This window comes from Mauremys mutica, chromosome 1 (assembly GCF_020497125.1).
Source record: "Mauremys mutica isolate MM-2020 ecotype Southern chromosome 1, ASM2049712v1, whole genome shotgun sequence".
Lineage (NCBI taxonomy): Eukaryota > Metazoa > Chordata > Testudines > Geoemydidae > Mauremys > Mauremys mutica.
In genome coordinates this window covers 39,676,676-39,694,730 of record NC_059072.1, presented here as the reverse complement: position 1 = coordinate 39,694,730, position 18,055 = coordinate 39,676,676, and the positions used below count along the sequence as shown (strand labels likewise).

General features: G+C 39.4%; 1 protein-coding gene across 1 annotated transcript in view; it reads left to right on the top strand.

The window, feature by feature from the left end:
* MAPK12 (mitogen-activated protein kinase 12) overlaps window positions 1-18,055 on the top strand; it is an 81,428-nt gene that overhangs the window by 58,886 nt on the left and 4,487 nt on the right. The window contains exons 7-11 of the mRNA XM_045031093.1: window positions 6,522-6,636; window positions 9,116-9,187; window positions 14,940-15,019; window positions 16,312-16,390; window positions 17,280-17,453. Of these exons, the coding sequence (XP_044887028.1) occupies window positions 6,522-6,636; window positions 9,116-9,187; window positions 14,940-15,019; window positions 16,312-16,390; window positions 17,280-17,453 (520 nt within the window). The remainder of the gene's footprint in view (window positions 1-6,521; window positions 6,637-9,115; window positions 9,188-14,939; window positions 15,020-16,311; window positions 16,391-17,279; window positions 17,454-18,055) is intronic.

Below are 18,055 nucleotides of genomic sequence, written 5' to 3'. Positions count from 1 at the left end.
ATGACAGCACAACCACAAGTTATTGCTGAGATGAACACTGCCAGGAATTCCCTACAGGGTTGGAGGAGGGGTGGCAAAGCCTACTGTAAAAAATTGAAATTGGCTGCTTTAGAGTGGGTAGAAGAAGGCTCTTTATACACAGGCCTGTGGTTTGCAGAGTAGGTTGCTGTAAGGGTGTATGTTCCCTCATAATTGTATAAACTATAATAATCAGTGTAGGTATGTATGCAGTGTTGTTGTAGCCATATTAGACAAGGTGAGTGTGGTAATATCTTTTATTGGACCAACTTCTGTTGGTGAGAAAGACAAGCTTTTTGAGCTTACAAAGAGCTCTACTTCAGGTCTAGGTATGTGTAATACATAGACTGTGATGAATATCTACTTATTTTGTCATGTAGTCACTCAGCTAAAAAACTGACTTTTCCCAAAAGAGTTAATGTCCATGTTGCCAAAAGGCAGCTAGTGTGTAAGGGCATTGCTGTGTTACCCTTTCTCGTGTCGAATACCATTTTACACCACACCTAGTCCCATCCACTTCAGTGGGAGTATTTGTGCAGTACAGTGCTATTCAACATGAGCGAGGATATCAGAATCTGGCCCTAAATTTACACATCAGAAATGAGGCTCTGGTTTCTTTTAAAAAGACACTGAAAGTAGGAGAGCCAGTGACAATGTTAAATGCATGCTGTAAAGTTTCCTAACAGCAGTACTGGCTCTAGTTGGTTTCCAAAATAGCTTGTGTCCTTTAATTGGACATCTGGTAATTTTTTTGTTAATTAGGGGCAGGTATTTAAGATCTTCTAAGCATAGGCATTGACTCTGTGGGTGCTCCAGGGCTGGAGCTCCCACGGGAAAGTGGCCCCACTGATCAGCTCCTTCCCCTCCCCCCCAGCACCTCCCGCCCACTGGCAGGCCCTGCCAATCAGCTCCTCCCCCGCCCTCCCAGCGCCTCCTACCCACCACGGATCAGCTGTTCAGCGGCATGCAGGAGGTGCTGGGGGGGAGGGGAGGAGTGAGGGCAGGGCATGCTCCGGGGGTGGGAGCGGAAGGGGGCAGAAAGAGAAGGGCAGGGGTGGATAGAGGGAGAAGAAGGGGCAGGGATGGGGCCAGTGGGAAGGAGTGGAGTGAGGTAGGAGCTGGGGCAGAGCGGAGTCAGGCACCCCCAGGAAAATTAGGAAGTCAGCGCTTCTGCTTCTAAGACATTTTTACATGGAAAGAGGTCTGAGCTGTTTCTTCTGTTCAATTGTCCCTGCATACGAGTCTGCCCTAAGCAGATTCCTGCTGAACTGTTGTGCAAGTAGGCGTTGGCATCTGCAAGCTTCGCTTTAGATCATTAAGCTGAAATACTGAATCTGATTTTATCACTCTGCTTCTTCTCTGTCTTGGGAATCTTCCAATCCATCAGTGTGTTAGAGCATAATATTTATTCTCCAGAAATAATTATGCAAAATACACAATATGTATTTGTTTAAATGTAGTGGAGCGTTTGTTATGAAAAAGCAAATAAGAAATCTTTATTAAATGTGATTTATACATGTCTCCGTCAGCTTATTATAAGACTTTTGGTTTTATCCCTTATAGGAGGTCAGTAGATTCAGACTACTCCCAGCTGCCACTTCACCTGGAATGGTCCCTTAGAATATGTGCTAACTATTTATGCTAAACTATCTGTTTTTATTTAGTATTTGGCTGTGACACTCTTAGTACCTTTCCCAGACCTGAAGAAGAGCTCTGTGTAGCTCAAAAGCTTGTCTCTCTCACCAATGGAAGTTGGTCAAATAAAAGATATTACCTCACCTACCTTGTCTTTCTAATGAATTAAAAGGTATTCTCTCCCCAAGATTTCCAGTCTTATTTATTTTGTGGAACTTGTTTCTATGTGAGCTATCTTATTGGAGGGATTGCCAAAGTTATAAACATCACCCTCATAAAAGGCTAGTAAGTGATTCAACAATTAAACTCAAAAACTGTGCATAGTCAATCATTCAAAAATCAGGAAGTACAAAAGCAGTATTGTCAACACCAAGCATTCAAAAATCATAAGTTGGGCTTCAACAAATTATGAGGTTGGATTATAAATAATGAAAATTTTAAACAATAATAAATTTGGGGTTTGGGAGTTGTTTTTCTCTCTCTCTCTCTCTCGGTTTTTGAGCCTTTTGTTTACACATGGGACATGTGTTCCATCTTTTCTCCCTGTTCTTTAAAAAAAAAAAAAAAAAAAGTAGTAGTTCAAATTCTCCCCTGGTTGCATGACTCCAGGACTGGGACTTTAAGAAAAACATTCAGCAGCACAAGATTCATGATAAAATTGGAAGAGTTGGCACACTGAAAAATTTAGTTTTAGTGCACAACTTTAACATGCCAAACCTGCACCAAGGCACTGTAATTAGAGTTGGTTGGGGATCTGTCAAAAAAACATTTTTGTTGGGAAATGCTGATTCAGCAAAATCAAAACTTTTTCATGTGAAAGGGTCAAAACTTGTATTGAGCAGGTTTTTTAGGTCCAGGACAGAATTTCTGCTCAAAGTGAGAGACAGAGAGACCCATCCTAAAGTAGCAAATTCCCAGTGGTTAGGGCAAAGAAACTGTAGGAGAGATTTAGAGTAGGAGCTTTTGAACTTAGGTCTCCCACATACCAGGTGAATGCCCTAACCATAGGGATACTGGCTATTCGTGTGTGGGTGTCATTTTGTTACAAAACAAAAATTTCAAAAGGTCTCAGTTTTCTCCCAATGTGAAATGGAGAAGATTTTGAAATACTGAAAATGTGTGCTGGATGGGAAAACCATTTCCTGCCCAGCTCTCAATATAATATAGACACCCTCCAATTCTCTGGAGCCTTAAGTCTTCTAATAAAGCAGATTTTACCTGGTGGATCCAGCCACTTACAGATTCACCTTGTTAAAGGGATACTATAATCTTAGATACACGAGTATTAAGATAAATCAGTGGTCGGCAATCTTTCAGAAGTGCTGTGCCAAGTCTTCATTTATTCACTCTAATTTAAGGTTTCGCGTGCCAGTAATACATTTTAATGTTTTTAGAAGGTCTCTTTCTATAAGTCTATAATATATAACTAAACTATTGTTGTATGTAAAGTAAATAAGGTTTTTAAAATGTTTAAGAAGCTTCATTTAAAATGCAGAGCCCCCTGGACCGGTGGCCAGGACCCAGGCAGTGTGAGTGCCACTGAAAATCAGCTTGCGTGCCACCTTTGGCACACGTGCCGTAGGTTGCCTACCCCTGAGATAAATTAAGATCATATAAAGACATTTCCTGACTTTCAAGTACTTAACTTTGCAAACCCTAATGTTGCAGTAATTTCTAAAGTTTATTTTATAAAAATGGGAAAAGAAATATGCAAGGCTGGTAATTAACAGGCATCAGTTGTGAAAAGACACCTGGTACCTGTAAACAGCAGGGAGCAATCTATAAAAGGTAGACTAGTCTGTGTAAGAAATGCAGGCAAAGGGCCTGATTCTTGTCTCATTTATACCAGTGTAACTCCATTGACTTCAGTAGAGTTATAATGCCTCTGTCCAGAATTGGGGAAATGTGGTTCCAAACAGCCTGTAATCTCATCACTACAATACCTACAGCTTTAAAAACTTAACCTCTGCCACCTTCCCTGGGAGTGAAACATTTTGCAGAGCTTGCAAGGTGCACAAGTTCACTGTTCACTAACATACAGAACTAATAAACTCCACTGCTTTTATGAGCACAATTTGAAACTCTCTTTCTCCACAGCTAATGGGCCTATGGAGTATAGCTGTTCTCTTAACTGTGCACCAAATCCATCTTTAAATCCCCAGCTAAGAGCTTAGCATAACTTTCTAAAGCACATGCTCGGTCATGCATTTTCAGTCATCAAACTAATGTTTTTCCCTCTACGCTTTTAACAAAATGCATACTGGACATTAAGGCCTGTTTTATAGACTATCTTTGAAGTGTCAAAGTTCAGTTGTGTTTTGTTATTAAGGTGGGAAGCTGGAGTTTTATATATTTATTTATGTATTTATTTTTGCAATGGGGAGATATGTTTTCCACCATCCTATTCTTAACTTTAAAGTAGCTAAAGTAATTTTGCCCAAAGTTGTTCAAAAAATCACTTTCTACTATGGTAAATTCCAGGCCAAAAGATTAAATGTTTAGGTCAAGAATGTATGACAATAGCGGCTTGATATGGAAATTGTAGTGCAACCTTAATTGTGATAAGCTTAACCATTATCATTAGAAATCTGTTCTTAAGAATGAATAAACATTTACTCTGTACAAAACAAAATGAAAATCCTAAAAAGGCTGCATGACTACAGCTGGGCAAATAATGGATTTTTTTTGTTTGCTGACAATTCCAAAACTTTTTTTTAAATTCCATTTTGGGTTGAACCAAAACCAATTTTTTTAACGTTTTCAGTGAATTGAAAAGTAGGAGGGGGATATTTCAGGTTAAGCAAAATGGGGTGGGTTTTTTTAGATTTTGACCATTTTAATTTTTTTAAAATGTTTTAATAAAATTAACAAAAATTCTGAAACAAAAGGTTATTTCAAAGTGAAAAATTGAAACATTCCACTTAAAAATGTCACAAAATGTTTTTTTGTAGGGGGAGGGAAGCTTTTTTTTCTTACCAGAAGAATTTGGCAAAACTGACACGAGTTTGTGAAATATTTCTGTGTTGCTGTATCTGCATTTTTTGCCTACCCCTCAAATAAAATAAAATATAAAGTGTGAAACATTTTGCCCAACCCTATGCATAACATACGTACTATTTTTGTAACTGTTAGCTACCTTTACTAAATAAATACCCCAAGATTTGCAATATATTGAAACTGTTTCTAGCGCTCAGTGAAACCACAGATCTTAGTCTGGCAAATAAAAAAAAACTGTATAAAGTAATAAATAAATTTTATGTAAATGATACAGATCATAAAAAAGCATCGGAGTGCATTTCTTTTCTTTGGTGTTTTGTGAAGACCTAGTGGAGAACACTGTATAGGATGTCTGGATGCTTCATTTAAAAGTATATCTTGCTATTCTGTTTCTGAAGATATTTATTTGCCTTGTGTCCAGTATTTAAATGAGAAAGTTTATGGGTGATGTAGTACAAAATAGGGATTAAGTGCCATTGAGCAAGGTGGAGATTATTGGTAAACATAGCAGATCTCTTTTTCCACTTTGCATCCCATTTCTGTTTTAAATGCAGTTGACACCTCAGCTGATATGAAATATGGAAATTATGTTAATGTGACGCAGTGAGAATAAAGCCATAATATTTACATTTTACATCCTGCATCTATGAATAACAACCTAATATAACTTTCCTTTTTCATTAGTGCCAGGAAAGTGATGATACTATTTTATTGAATAGTGAAGTATTTTAAATGGTTGAATTATAGTCCACATGTTACAAATACCGTGTCCTTTTGCAGCATCAATGAGTGTTTGTAATATAAATCTCTGTCCATAAGGCATCCATGCAGTCTGGTAAGCATGGAAATTTTAGCAGTTATTTCATTAGTAGATCTACATATTCAAGCATGTATTATGTTTTTAAATCTTCCCTGCCATAGACGGTCCATTCAGTTCTATTTTTCAACAAGCCAGTGGATGGGTACATTTTTGCCATAAATCTGTTAATTCACTTCATCCAAGAGGCTCACTTTTCTGGTTAGTAATTTCTCACTGCTGGCTATGAGCCTGTTCACTGTTGGCCTCCTGCTTTAGCTGGTTTCTGCTGCTAGTCCTCTGATTTGGACCATTTTGTAGAAGTTGACCCCGGCTTGTACTTGTATTTTCAAGTGGTTGCCACTGGAAATGGCTAGCTGTATAGATAAATAGCCAAGAGACTGCAATAATAGTTTAATGAATAAGTAAGTTTAATCATATATAACTTTATAATTCTGAATGTATCACCTGTGGGCCTTGAACTCCTTAAAAGGCCCTTCAGAAGAGGAAGAGAGAGGAAGGTTGGTTAAAGCAGTAGCCTGAGACTCGGGAGACTTAGGTTCAATTCCCTGCCCTGGCTTGCCTCAGACTTCATCTGTGACCTTGGACAAGTGTCTCTCCGCCTCTGTTCCCCATCTGTAGAATGGAGATAATAGTACTTCCTACCTCATAGGGGTGCTATTAGAATGAATACATTAAAGATTGTGCGGCACTCGGCTGCGACAAGAATGGGGGCCATATAAGTATAAGGAAGCAATCCACCTTAGGTAACCCTGGAAAGGTTTGATGGTGATTCCTTGGACAGGGAGTTTTGTTGTTAGAATGAAATATTTGACCAATATTTTAATAAAATTAATTAAAGAATTTACTGTTTTCTTCAGTATAGTTACAAAGCTCAGCAGCTCCATTTTTGTTAAAGTATCATAAATGAGAGAGAAACATTCTGAAACGTAACTTGTATGCTATTTCTTTCAAAATTTTACATTGCAGCAAGAAAACATCTATGTGAAATGTTCACTTTTTCTATTGTCTCCAGTTGGAATGTCTCTGCATTCATTTTGTTCTTCCAATCTAGATTCTGGATTTTGGGCTGGCAAGGCATACAGACAGTGAAATGACAGGCTACGTGGTTACTCGATGGTACAGAGCCCCGGAGGTTATACTTAATTGGATGCATTATACTCAGACAGGTAATGTGTGTGTATGTATGGGTGCTAAGATCAACATCCTTGCTCTGAATAGTCTTAGCAGTTCCCACGTATGCACTGAATTAAGTAATATATGACCATATCTTTGTTCCTCAGAGAAAAATGAAAAATGGTGGTGAGAATATGTGAAAATTAGGGGTGTCGATTAATTGCAGTTAACTCACACGATTAACTCAAAAATTAATCGTGATTAATCGCACTGTTAAACAATAGAATACCAATTGAAATTTATTAAATATTTTTGGATGTTTTTCTGTTTTCAAATATATCGATTTCAATTACAACACAGAATACAAAGTGTATAGTGCTAACTTTATATTATTTTGATTACAAATATTTGCACTGTAAAAATGATAAAAGAAACAATATTTTTCAATTCACCTCATACAAGTACTGTAGTGCAATCTCTTTATCATGAAAGTGCAACTTACAAATGTAGGGTTTTTTGTTACATAACTGCACTCAAAAACAAAACAGTGTAAAACTTTAGAACCTAGAAGTCCACACTCAGTCCTACTTCCTGTTCAGCCAATCGCGAAGAGAAACAAGTTTGTTACATTTACGGGAGATAATGCTGCCCACTTCTTAATTACAATGTCACCTAAAAGTGAGAACAGGCATTCGCATAACACTGTTGTAGCAGGCATCACAAGATATTTATGTGCCATATGTGCTAAAGATTCATATGCCTCTTCATGCTTTGGTCATCGTTCCAGAGGGCATGCTTCCATGCTGATGATGCTTGTTCAAAAAATAATGCATTAATTAAATTTGTGACTGTATTCCTTGAGGGAGAATTGTATGTCTCCTGCTCTGCATTCTGCTATATATTTCATGTTATAGCAGTCTCGGGTGATGACCCAGTACATGTTGTTAGTTTTAAGAACACTTTCACTGCAAATTTGTCAAAATGTAAACAAGATACCAATGTGAAATTTCTAAAGATAACTACAGCACTCAACCCAAGATTTAAGAATCTGAAGTGCCTTCCAAATCTGCAAGAGGCTAGGTGTGGAGCATGCTTTCAGAAGTCTTAAAAGAGCAACATTCAGATGCGGAAACTACAGCACCAAAACCACCAAAAAAGAAAATCAACCTTCTGCTGGTGGCATCTGACTCAGAGGATGAAAATGAATATATGTGTCACCCCGCACTGCTTTGGCTCGTTATTGAGCAGAACCAGTCATTAGCATGGATGCATGTCCTCTAGAATGGTGGTTGAAGCATCAAGGGACATATGATTTGAGGACTTCAGTAACTCAGACATAGGTTAGAGGTTTGTTACAGGAGTGGGTGGGTGAGATTCTGTGGCCTGCATTGTGCAGGAAGTCAGACTAGATGATCATAATGGTTCCTTCTGACCTTAAAGTCTATGAGTCTATGAATCTTTAGCGCATCTGCAAGGTAAATATCTTGCGAGGTCGACTACAACAGTACTATGCAAATGTCTGTTCTCACTTTCAGGTGACATGGTAAAGAAGAAGCAGGCAGCATTATCTTCTGCAAATGTAAACAAATTTGTTTGTCTGAGTGATTGGCTGCACAAGAAGTAGAACTGATTGGACTTGTAGGCTCTAAAGTTTTACATTGTTTTATTTTTGAATACAGGCGGTTTTGTACATAATTCTACATTTGTAAGTTCAACTTTCATGATAAAAAGATTGCACTACAGTAATTGTATTAGGTGAATTGAAAAATACTGTTTTTTACAGTGTAAATATTTGTAATAAAAAATAAATATAAAGTAAGCACTGTACACTTTGTACTTTGTGTTGTAATTGAAATGAATATATTTGAAAATGTAGAAGACATAAAAAATATTTAAACAAATTGTATTCTATTATTGTTTAATAGTGCGATTAATCACGATTAATTTTTTTAATCGCTTGACAGCCCTAGTGAAAATGTAAAACAGTAATGTAATTAAGAGCAAGTTCCCTGCGGTTAAAAAATTAGGGTAATCCTTTGTTGTTGTCAATTTTCAGAAATTAAACTCCAGTGTAGACAGAGAAAAAGGCAGTCTGGGTTTGGACATAGGTGGTAGCGAGCTCTACCCTTGCTACATGCTGTAATCCTTCTGCAGGATGTTGCAGATTGTACCCTAACTCCAACTGGAAGGGCAAACCATTCAGCAAAGAAGGGGTACTAAAGAAGCATGAAGGTAGTTGTAGTCCCTTCCTAAATGACTGGAAGAATTACTTCCTGTATGCACCAGCTTGGTATTGAGGAGCTACCCTCTCCCGGTGTCCTGGTCATGAACACCAGTTACATTATTGCAACTTGCTTTTGGTAGACATTTATTTACTGTATAAAGGATCAACTATATTAATATGCTTCTTTTAAAAAGTATAACTGAAACTGTATTTTAACCATACATTTGTGAGGGGATTTAAAAATATAATTCAGCAATTTAATGTTACTGATTTTTTTTATTTTTATTATTTTTTTTTTTTTATTTCAGTTGACATTTGGTCAGTGGGCTGTATTATGGCAGAAATGATAACAGGGAGGCCACTGTTCAAAGGAAATGATCGTATCCTTTCATGATGAATTCCTGGCAGAAAGATATGAAAAGTGTGTCGGTATTTGTGTGTCACAATAAGGTGGTTTCATAATGGATATAGATTTAAAACAATGGTCAATTAATTCTCTCCCCTGCCAAATTTCACCTTCTTTTAAATCCTGGGCAAATTACTGGATGTTTGTGCCTTAGTTTACCCATCTGTAAATTAGACTAATATTACTGAGCTGCTTCACTAGAGAGATATAAGCATTGAATCATTAATGTTACAAAGCACTCTCAGATTCTCAGGTGGAAGGTTCTATGCAAAATCTTCAATAACAGGCACCCCGGTTCAGGAGTGTGCACACACAGACCTGGTGTTGTGTCAACACCCAACCTTATGGGTACATACAGAGCCCAGTTTACATATGGGCCTCGGGTTTGGGGCGCACATTTCTCAAGATTTTATCCAGAATTGTTAGGATCTGGTTAGGAAGGTTCTCCATATTTAAAATAGTCGTATCATTCATTGCTGAGAACTTAAAACTTAAATCAACTTAAAAAAATTAAAAATCCCACTTCAGTATAGACATTTTTGACCTACTATTGTTACAAGTAACTCTTAAAATTAATATCGCTGAACAGGAATTAGAGGGGAAAATTGTCTAATTTTTTTCTGTTTTGTTTATTTGAGAGGGCTTGTGTATAACCAGTTTCACTCTTTCCCTTGGATATGTATTCATTAAGGTCCCGGGTTCTGCCAGCAGTTACCATACATGCTTAAAGTTAAGCATAAGATTTTGGGGCTTTAATATGTTTCTAGTTTGCTTGTTTATGTCTTATTCTCTCCTTATTATGTGAGAAAAACACTTCAAAATAGAAGAATGGAGATTGCAAAACCACAAAAATGAGACGAGGGGACTAGTGCAGCTGCAGTACCTGAAACTATTTTTAACACAATTTTTTAAATTAATTACGTTCAAGTATGTTTCCCTTGTTAACAACAAAATACAAAAATATCTTTTCCTGCTGGCCTAAGGGCAGCAGTTTAACCAGTATTATTACTGGAACTGTGCTGGCCTTGAGGATACTTATGTAACGTTTATGCATACACAAGGAAACAAGTGAGTCACAATTTCAAGCTGCACCAGAAATTCAGGAGTGGGAAAACGAGTATTTTAATAATCTTAGGAGGTGAATATTGCCGAAGGTATTGGGTGAACTTCTACAGCTTATGTTATGCAGGAAGTCAGACTAGTTAATCATAATGGTCCCTTCTGACCTTAAAATCTGTGAGCCTATGTTAGCTGTTGCCAGGAGAACACAATCTCATTCTAGTCCTTTTCAGGTAAGCAAAGCAAGAAATATAATTTTTAGTTCTTTTGTTTTAGTTCCATAAATAAATTCTGTTGCAAATTTGATATCAAATCATTTTTTTAACATCATTTGTAAAAGCTGTTCAGTTTCATCCATCATCTCCCTCTGACTCTACAGGCATTTGAATGTGTGATCATGTATTTGGAGCTCTGCAAAATCAATAGGCAAAGAGGTGCAACACCAGACAAGAGCTACTTTCTATGGCATCAGCCCCTGGGAACCTGCTGGAATCCCTGGAAAAGATAATGCTTGTGCTGAGTAAGCTATACTTCCTTAGGAGACATAAGGTCAGGGAATACTCGCCTTATCCCACCCAGGTTGTCTCAGGAAATCTCAGGGTTTGGAATGGAGCAAGGCGGGGGAATGACTTTAAAAAAGCTACAATAACATTTCGTGGAATATTTGTCAAAATTTCAAATTTTCAAAATAGATCAACCAGCTGTAGTCAGGAAGCTACCTATGATGATAATCAGCTGGTCACCTCAGCTTCGAGGATGATGTCAATGATCATAGTTTGTACTAATGGGTCTTCGTGTGACTCCATACACCAATTCAGGAAGAACAACATTTACCACACTGGCCACAGAACCATTTGCCTAATTGTGTTGATTGAGCTGCACATTGTTTCTGTGTCTGGCACTGTGCTTCCAGCTGCTCCCATGATTCTTCTCAAAGTCGTGACCACCCACCCTTATGATGTGGCACCATGCAATATGATCAATCGCCGGTTGCTCAAAGGACGAGTAAAAAATGTTCATTTTGCACAGTTTTTGTTTCAGTGTCTTTGAAGAGTTTCATCTGCCCTTCATGCTTACAATTGCCGAAGCTTAATTCAGAATATAAGATTTGTTTTGATAGATGGGTCTCAGGCATTTGAATTACATGGCCAGCCTATCTCAATTGGGTGCGGATCACATGAGCCTTGATGCCAACTGAACCAGCTTTCACCAGGACTTCTGTGTTGGAAACTCAGTCCTGCCATGTCATGTGCAGCAATCACCATAGGTGTTGCAAATGGAAATTTTCAAGCTTTTTAATGTTTTGTCGATAACAGGTCCATGTTTCGCACCCATAGAGCAATGTCATGAGGACAACAGCATTATAGACTTTGATTTTTGTCTGTAGACAGATTCCATGTTGCTTTCAGATTTGGTGATAGAGGCGATCATATGTAGTGCTGACTTTCTTAATTCGCACATCCACTTCATGGTTGACTATAGCTTTGTTGTTCAATATGCTGCCAAGATATGTAAACTGTTTGACAGCTTGCAGCATAAAACTTTCCAACCTTATGGATGGATCTTGGTAAAGTTGTTGAGGAGCTGGCTAGTATATAATCTCGGTTTTCATTCAGCTGATGGTGAGGCCAAAGTTACAAGCTGTCATAACAAAGTAGTTTGTAAGATGTATAAAGATTGGTGCTGTTTGTGACATTTTTCCTGTAATAGTCACATGATGAAGATCATGTCAGCAGTGCTCCACTGAGCACAAAAGCTGCACTGTTACTCAGCTAGGATGTTGTTGATGATTTGGGTCAGGAGTGGTTCAAGAGGATCCATGCAAGAATCTTGCTGGCCACAGAGAGCAAAGAGATACCTCAGTAGTTACCACAGTCGCTGTTTGAGTCTTTACACTTATAAATAGTGACAATGTTGGCATCTTTCAGTTGTTATGGTATAATTTCTTGAAGCCGGACATGTAAGAAAAATTCGAAGAGCTTGTCAATGAGAAGATTTCCTCTGTGTTTGAAAACCTCAACTGGAATGACATTGGGGCCAGAGAATTTATTATTTTTCATTACTTGAACAGCCTTCAACACCTTGGCTCATGTGGGTGGATCGGCAAGTGCAGTAGATGTGGGGTGTTTCTAGACATTATTTAGTGACTCATCAGAAACAGTAGATGAACAAGTAAGTAGTTCACTAAAATCTTCGTGCCACCATTAGTGGATGGCAGTGCGATCTGTGGTGGGAGATTCACCATCAGCACTTGGTAGTGGTGTCAAGACAGATAGGGTAGGCCATACACAGCTTTGACTGCCTCATAGAAACCTTTGGAGTCATGTTTATCAGCAAGAGTGTGTGATTCCTCTGCTTTATGGTCAAACCACATATTTTGCATGTGGCAGAGTTTGGACTGGAGTGTACTGCAGGCTGCCCTATATCTGGCCTATTTCAACCCATAGAGTGCGTCAGCTAAGAGCACAGCATGGACTTGTCACCTGACATCAAGGAGATTCAATATTTTATGACCATTTACATCAAACCAGTCTGCATGATGGCATTTCGTATGTCCAACACAATTCACGACAGTGTTAGCGATTGTGTCACGCAAGGATACCCATTCAGCAGTTATGTCATCACTGATCATTGGAAGAGTTTCTAAAAGAGTAGTTAGCTGTGTTGAAAATTGTTCGGCAATTGATAGATCATTCAGCCAAGCTATATTTATAAGCTTGACTGATGGTTTTTTACACATTTTTGGCCAAATATGGGAAAGCTTTGATGGAACAAGACAGTGGTCAGTACAACAATTAGCTCCATGTAATACCCAAGTTATGCACACATCTTGTAGGTCCCATTGTCGGACCAACGCCTAGTCAATCAAATGCCAATGACTTGAGCAAAGGTGCATCCAGATTGTTTTATATTTGTTGGGGGAGTCAGAAGATAGTGTTTTCAGTATTTCGATGGTGTTCAGCATCTGTCCTTAGCAGAAGTAGGTCATTGCTGTTCATCTTGTTGATGCCATGTTTGCCAAGTACACCATGCCACATAGAGTCATCAAGGCCAACACAAGCATTAAAGTTGCCTAAAACAATCAACTTTTCTTCACAGGGAGCCAATCGGATCAGGTAATTTAGTTCAAAATAAAATTCCTCCTTCAGAGTTAGTCACTGTTGGTGCATAAGCAGTAATCAGTGAAGCATAACATCTGCCTCTTTGGGCAGTCAAAGCTTCATCAGTCTATCATTTATACCAGTGGATATGTTCTCCAAACGAGAGACAAGATCCTTTCTGGTTGCAAAGCTTATTCCTGCATTGTATGGCTTGTTTTCTGGGCATCCCTTGCAGAAGAAAGTATACCCAGCAGTCTTCTCAATCAACTGACCCTCATCAGCAAGTTGTATCTTGCTCAGTGCTGCAATGTCAATACGTATCTTCTAGGCTGTTGAGCAACCTGAGCAGTCTGCCTGACAGGATGATCAGTTTGGTTTGGACAGTCAAGGAGTGTACAGACATTCCATGTCACAACATTGAGACAAAAAGGAACTTTTCAAAGCGTATTTGAATTTCGACCACATGATGGGCCACCCTCCAGCCATGGTAAACTGGTCAGGGCTGTTCAAGATGAGCAATTATTAGGGCACCTTTTTGAGTCCCCCTCCTTATATTGAGGTCGGCTGTACTGTCCCTGAATAGAGCAGACAAGTCGATCAAGATGCTGCTGGACTACAGTATCACCTCAGGTCAATGCAGAGTGACCAAAGTCTTGACCTGCCTGCATTCAGGTTCATGACTGAGTCCCAGCAATGTCCATCACCTGTCACTTTCCCCATTCTCCCATAACCACAGGACTTGTTAGACTGTTGAAGGATGCATGAGCATTTGTTTAAAGTGAACGAGTAATTGCGCACCAACTTGCACACACTTTTAGCCAACAAGATCATTTCCAGTGGCAAGGTAAACCGAGACAACTGAAGGACTTGCTGACTGCAGGTTTATTTTTGGAGTATATGTCTCCTGGAACTCCAACCTCTCCTGCCCATGGCATGGTATGATGGTAGAAACAGGAAAAGTAGGGGATTGCCCTGTAGAACAAAATACGGTGGTGAGCTTTGCTTTCCAGGCCGCTATCGTAGCCATGAAGGCCTACAGGATAATAATAGGAGATATACCTATCTCCTAGAGCTGGAAGGGACCTTGAAAGGTCATTGAGTCCAGCCCCCTGCCTTCACTAGCAGGACCAAGTACTGATTTTTGCCCCAGATCCCTAAGTGGCCCCCTCAAGGATTGAACTCACAACCCTGGGTTTAGCAGGCCAATGCTCAAACCACTGAGCTATCCCCCCCATACTTTTTACTCCAAAACACCCTGGCTAACGGGGCTAAACCTCAGCTCCAATCACACAATCCATTGAAAACTTCACAAGTATCAGCTACCCAAGGGAGAGGACATTATCTGGCCCATAAAGTTGGAATATAGTTGACTTTAGGTGTTTCAGTGTCCTCAACTTTTGCAAAAGAAACACAGAACCTTGAGCTGCACAAATGTAAAGTTTCTCATTTCACCTTTATGTTGTGTGTTCCGCTTTGATCTCCATTGGCAAGGAAATTTCATAATTTTTGTAGGGCTTTTAATTTTGTCACTGTACAAAGACTTGATTCCTGACATCTGGTATTCAGATCTGGACCAGCTCACAGAAATAATGAAGATAACAGGCACACCAACTCAAGATTTTGTTCAGAAACTACAGAGTCAAGATGTGAGTATACTGTTTGGCATTCTGCTAATATTCTGCTTGTTCTAGTTTCAAATGCAAGAAAACTTAATGGAAAGCTGTTCTCTGAATTTCATCATTAAAATATTCAAGAATTTTTTGGAAACCTTATTAGTTCAGTTTATTTAGTTAAACACAATTATCAAATCGTTTTAAATTAAGTACATTGCAATACGGTAATGGCCTACATTTCAAAAGTGTTCATTAATTATGGATACCCAACCTGAGATTCCGGAGCCTGATTTTTTTTTTTTTTTTTAAGCAGTCTTGAGCACCTACAATTTCAACTGAGGTTAATGAGAGCTGCAGGTGCTCAACATGTATGAAAATTGAGTCCTATCTGAAGGTGGTCACCCAAAACTGAAGTGGTCACTTGGAAATATGTACCCCTACGTGCTTAAAGTTTCTTACATATGTGGCACATCAACAGCTGTAGCTGAATGACTACTACTTTTATTGAGAGCACACTGATGATACATACAATGTATTTAGAAGATTGACATTTGTTCTTGTGTTTTTAACATTGCCTTCCCTGGTCCCATGTGCACACGTCTCTAGAGAGTTTAAACCCTGTTACATGCACATTAACGTTCCTTAAAATACCTGTAAATTTTAAATACTCATTGAATATATCTTGAAGAGAAAGACCTACTTTTCTAGAAACTTGTATCCAGGGCCGGCTCCAGACCCCAGCGCGCCAAGCGCGTGCTTGGGGCGGCATGCCATGGGGGGCGCTCTGCCTGTCGCCGGGAGGGCGGCAGGCGGCTCCGGTGGACCTCCCGCAGGCATGCCTGCGGAGGGTCCGCTGGTCCCGCGGCTCCAGTGGACCTCCCGCAGGCACACCTGCGGATGCTCCACCGGAGCCGCAGGACCAGCGGACCCTCCGCAGGCACATCTGCGGGAGGTCCACCAGAGCCGCGGGACTGGCGACCGCCAGCGCGCCCCCCGCGGCGTGCCGCCGTGCTTGGGGCGGCGGAATTGCTAGAGCCGCCCCTGCTTGTATCAACCCACAGTGGGGAAAAATAATTATAACTCTGTTGAATGATGCATGTACATTTCCCAAACTAAAGACAGTAATATACAGGCTGTAATAAACAGTACTAAGGATCAACCTTAGGTATTGTTTCTCTCCTTTTTCTTAAAACTTGCAAACAAGGTGTCCATATGCATAGCATGCTCTCACAAAAATCATGAAAATTTACCTAGCAAGCATATTGCTAAATCTTATCACATAAAGAGGAAGAACTGTTCTAACCAATGTTCATGTTTCTTTTAAGGCAAAAAATTATATCAAAAGCCTCCCAAAAGTGCAGAAAAAAGACTTTGCAGCCATCTTGAAGTATGCAAATCCTTTGGGTAAGAAAATATGTCTGGATTTCTACCATTTGTGGTGGTGTGCTACAGCAGGTGCAGCAGCTGCTGCTATAATTAAGGTTGCATTATGGTAATTAAGGTTGGATTCTAGCCCCTTGTTTTCCATTGCTCATAACTTTCATCTTAAGGACTGAAACTTTCCAAGACTAGTCCTTGGATAAAGCAGGACTTAAAAACTTAAGCAAAAGTAGTTTATGCTGTTGGCCCTGTTCCAGACAATGCTTAAATGTTTTGTTGGATCAGGGTCCGTGAGTAGCAAGAAATCAAATATAGATAATATAATTTTCCTATTTTAAAAAAATGATTCTTAAAGCCCTATTCTGAATGACTGTACAAGACAAACAGATAGGGGTTGAAAACTGAAATTTGACATGAAAATAGTACTCGGAGAGAAGTATTTCAGGTTCCAGAGAAAATTGGTTTTGATTTGGTAGTTCTCAAGATAACATACTTCGTAAGCACAGTACATTTTGAATTTTTCAGTATGCTCATGCAGGGCCTGATCCAAATCCCACTGAAATGCATGTAAAGATTACCATGGATTTCACTGTGGTTGCATAGCTGAGAAAATCGGTGCTATAGATATACACGTGGCTGTCTGACTGCACTAGTGGATTGAAAGTGTACTGAACATGTGGATAGGCTCATAATGAAGTGGTTTTTGTATTGAATATCACAATAATATGACTTGACAGCAGCAAAACACTTTGTATTTTTATTTTCTTCTTAAAACAGCAGATGTCTATGAAATGAAATAACTCATCTTTGTAATCATCTGTAATTGTAAAAAACAACAATGGTACAACATCTTTAAAATCCAAGTTGGATTCAGTGGCAATATTGAATGTCCTGTTTGGCTTGTGTTGAACAGCTGTAAACCTTTTGGAGAAGATGCTGGTGTTAGATGCAGAGAAGAGAATAACGGCAGTAGAAGCTTTAGCGCATCCTTATTTTGAGTCAATTCACGATCCTGAAGAGGAAACTGAGGCAGAGAAATATGACGACACATTTGACAATATGGATTTGCCACTGGATGAGTGGAAGCGTAAGTCCATTGCGGGGGGGGAGTTTAAAAGGGACTAAGAAGGGCTAACTGAGAAGTAAAAACACTTATCTCCTTAAAAATGACTTGCTTTGGTCTTGGCAGAAAATAGGCACCAGTGGGGTCTAGAAACATAAAATGAGTCAGTGCCCCCATCTCACCTTGTACCTCCTCCTAAGGTTGCCCCTCTGCTAGTTCCATCTCTCTCCAGGGCACCCCCTCGGCTCCGCCTCCTCCGCTCCTCCCAAACACCCCATGCTTTATCTGTGTTCCTTCCTCCCTCCCCTTCCCCATTCTCCACCAAATCTCCTCTTCCTGAGCTCTTTCCATTCACCCTTCTCGGTCCCCCCAGGATTAGCTAAGGTTCTAACAAGCCTTCCCTGACCCATATGGGAAATGCCTTTAGATGACCAGAGATTTTCTTTACAGTGCAGCTATTTATACTATGAATGGAAATAAAAATTACTTTTTGGGACAGTCTTGCTTAGCAGTGAGGTTAAGCAAAGCTGGCTGGTAGATGTGGAGTGGCCGCTGATCTTTATGGATTGTTCTGGGTTTTTATCAAACATTCTCACTGTCCAGAGGTGTCTTGAAAGTGGAAAATA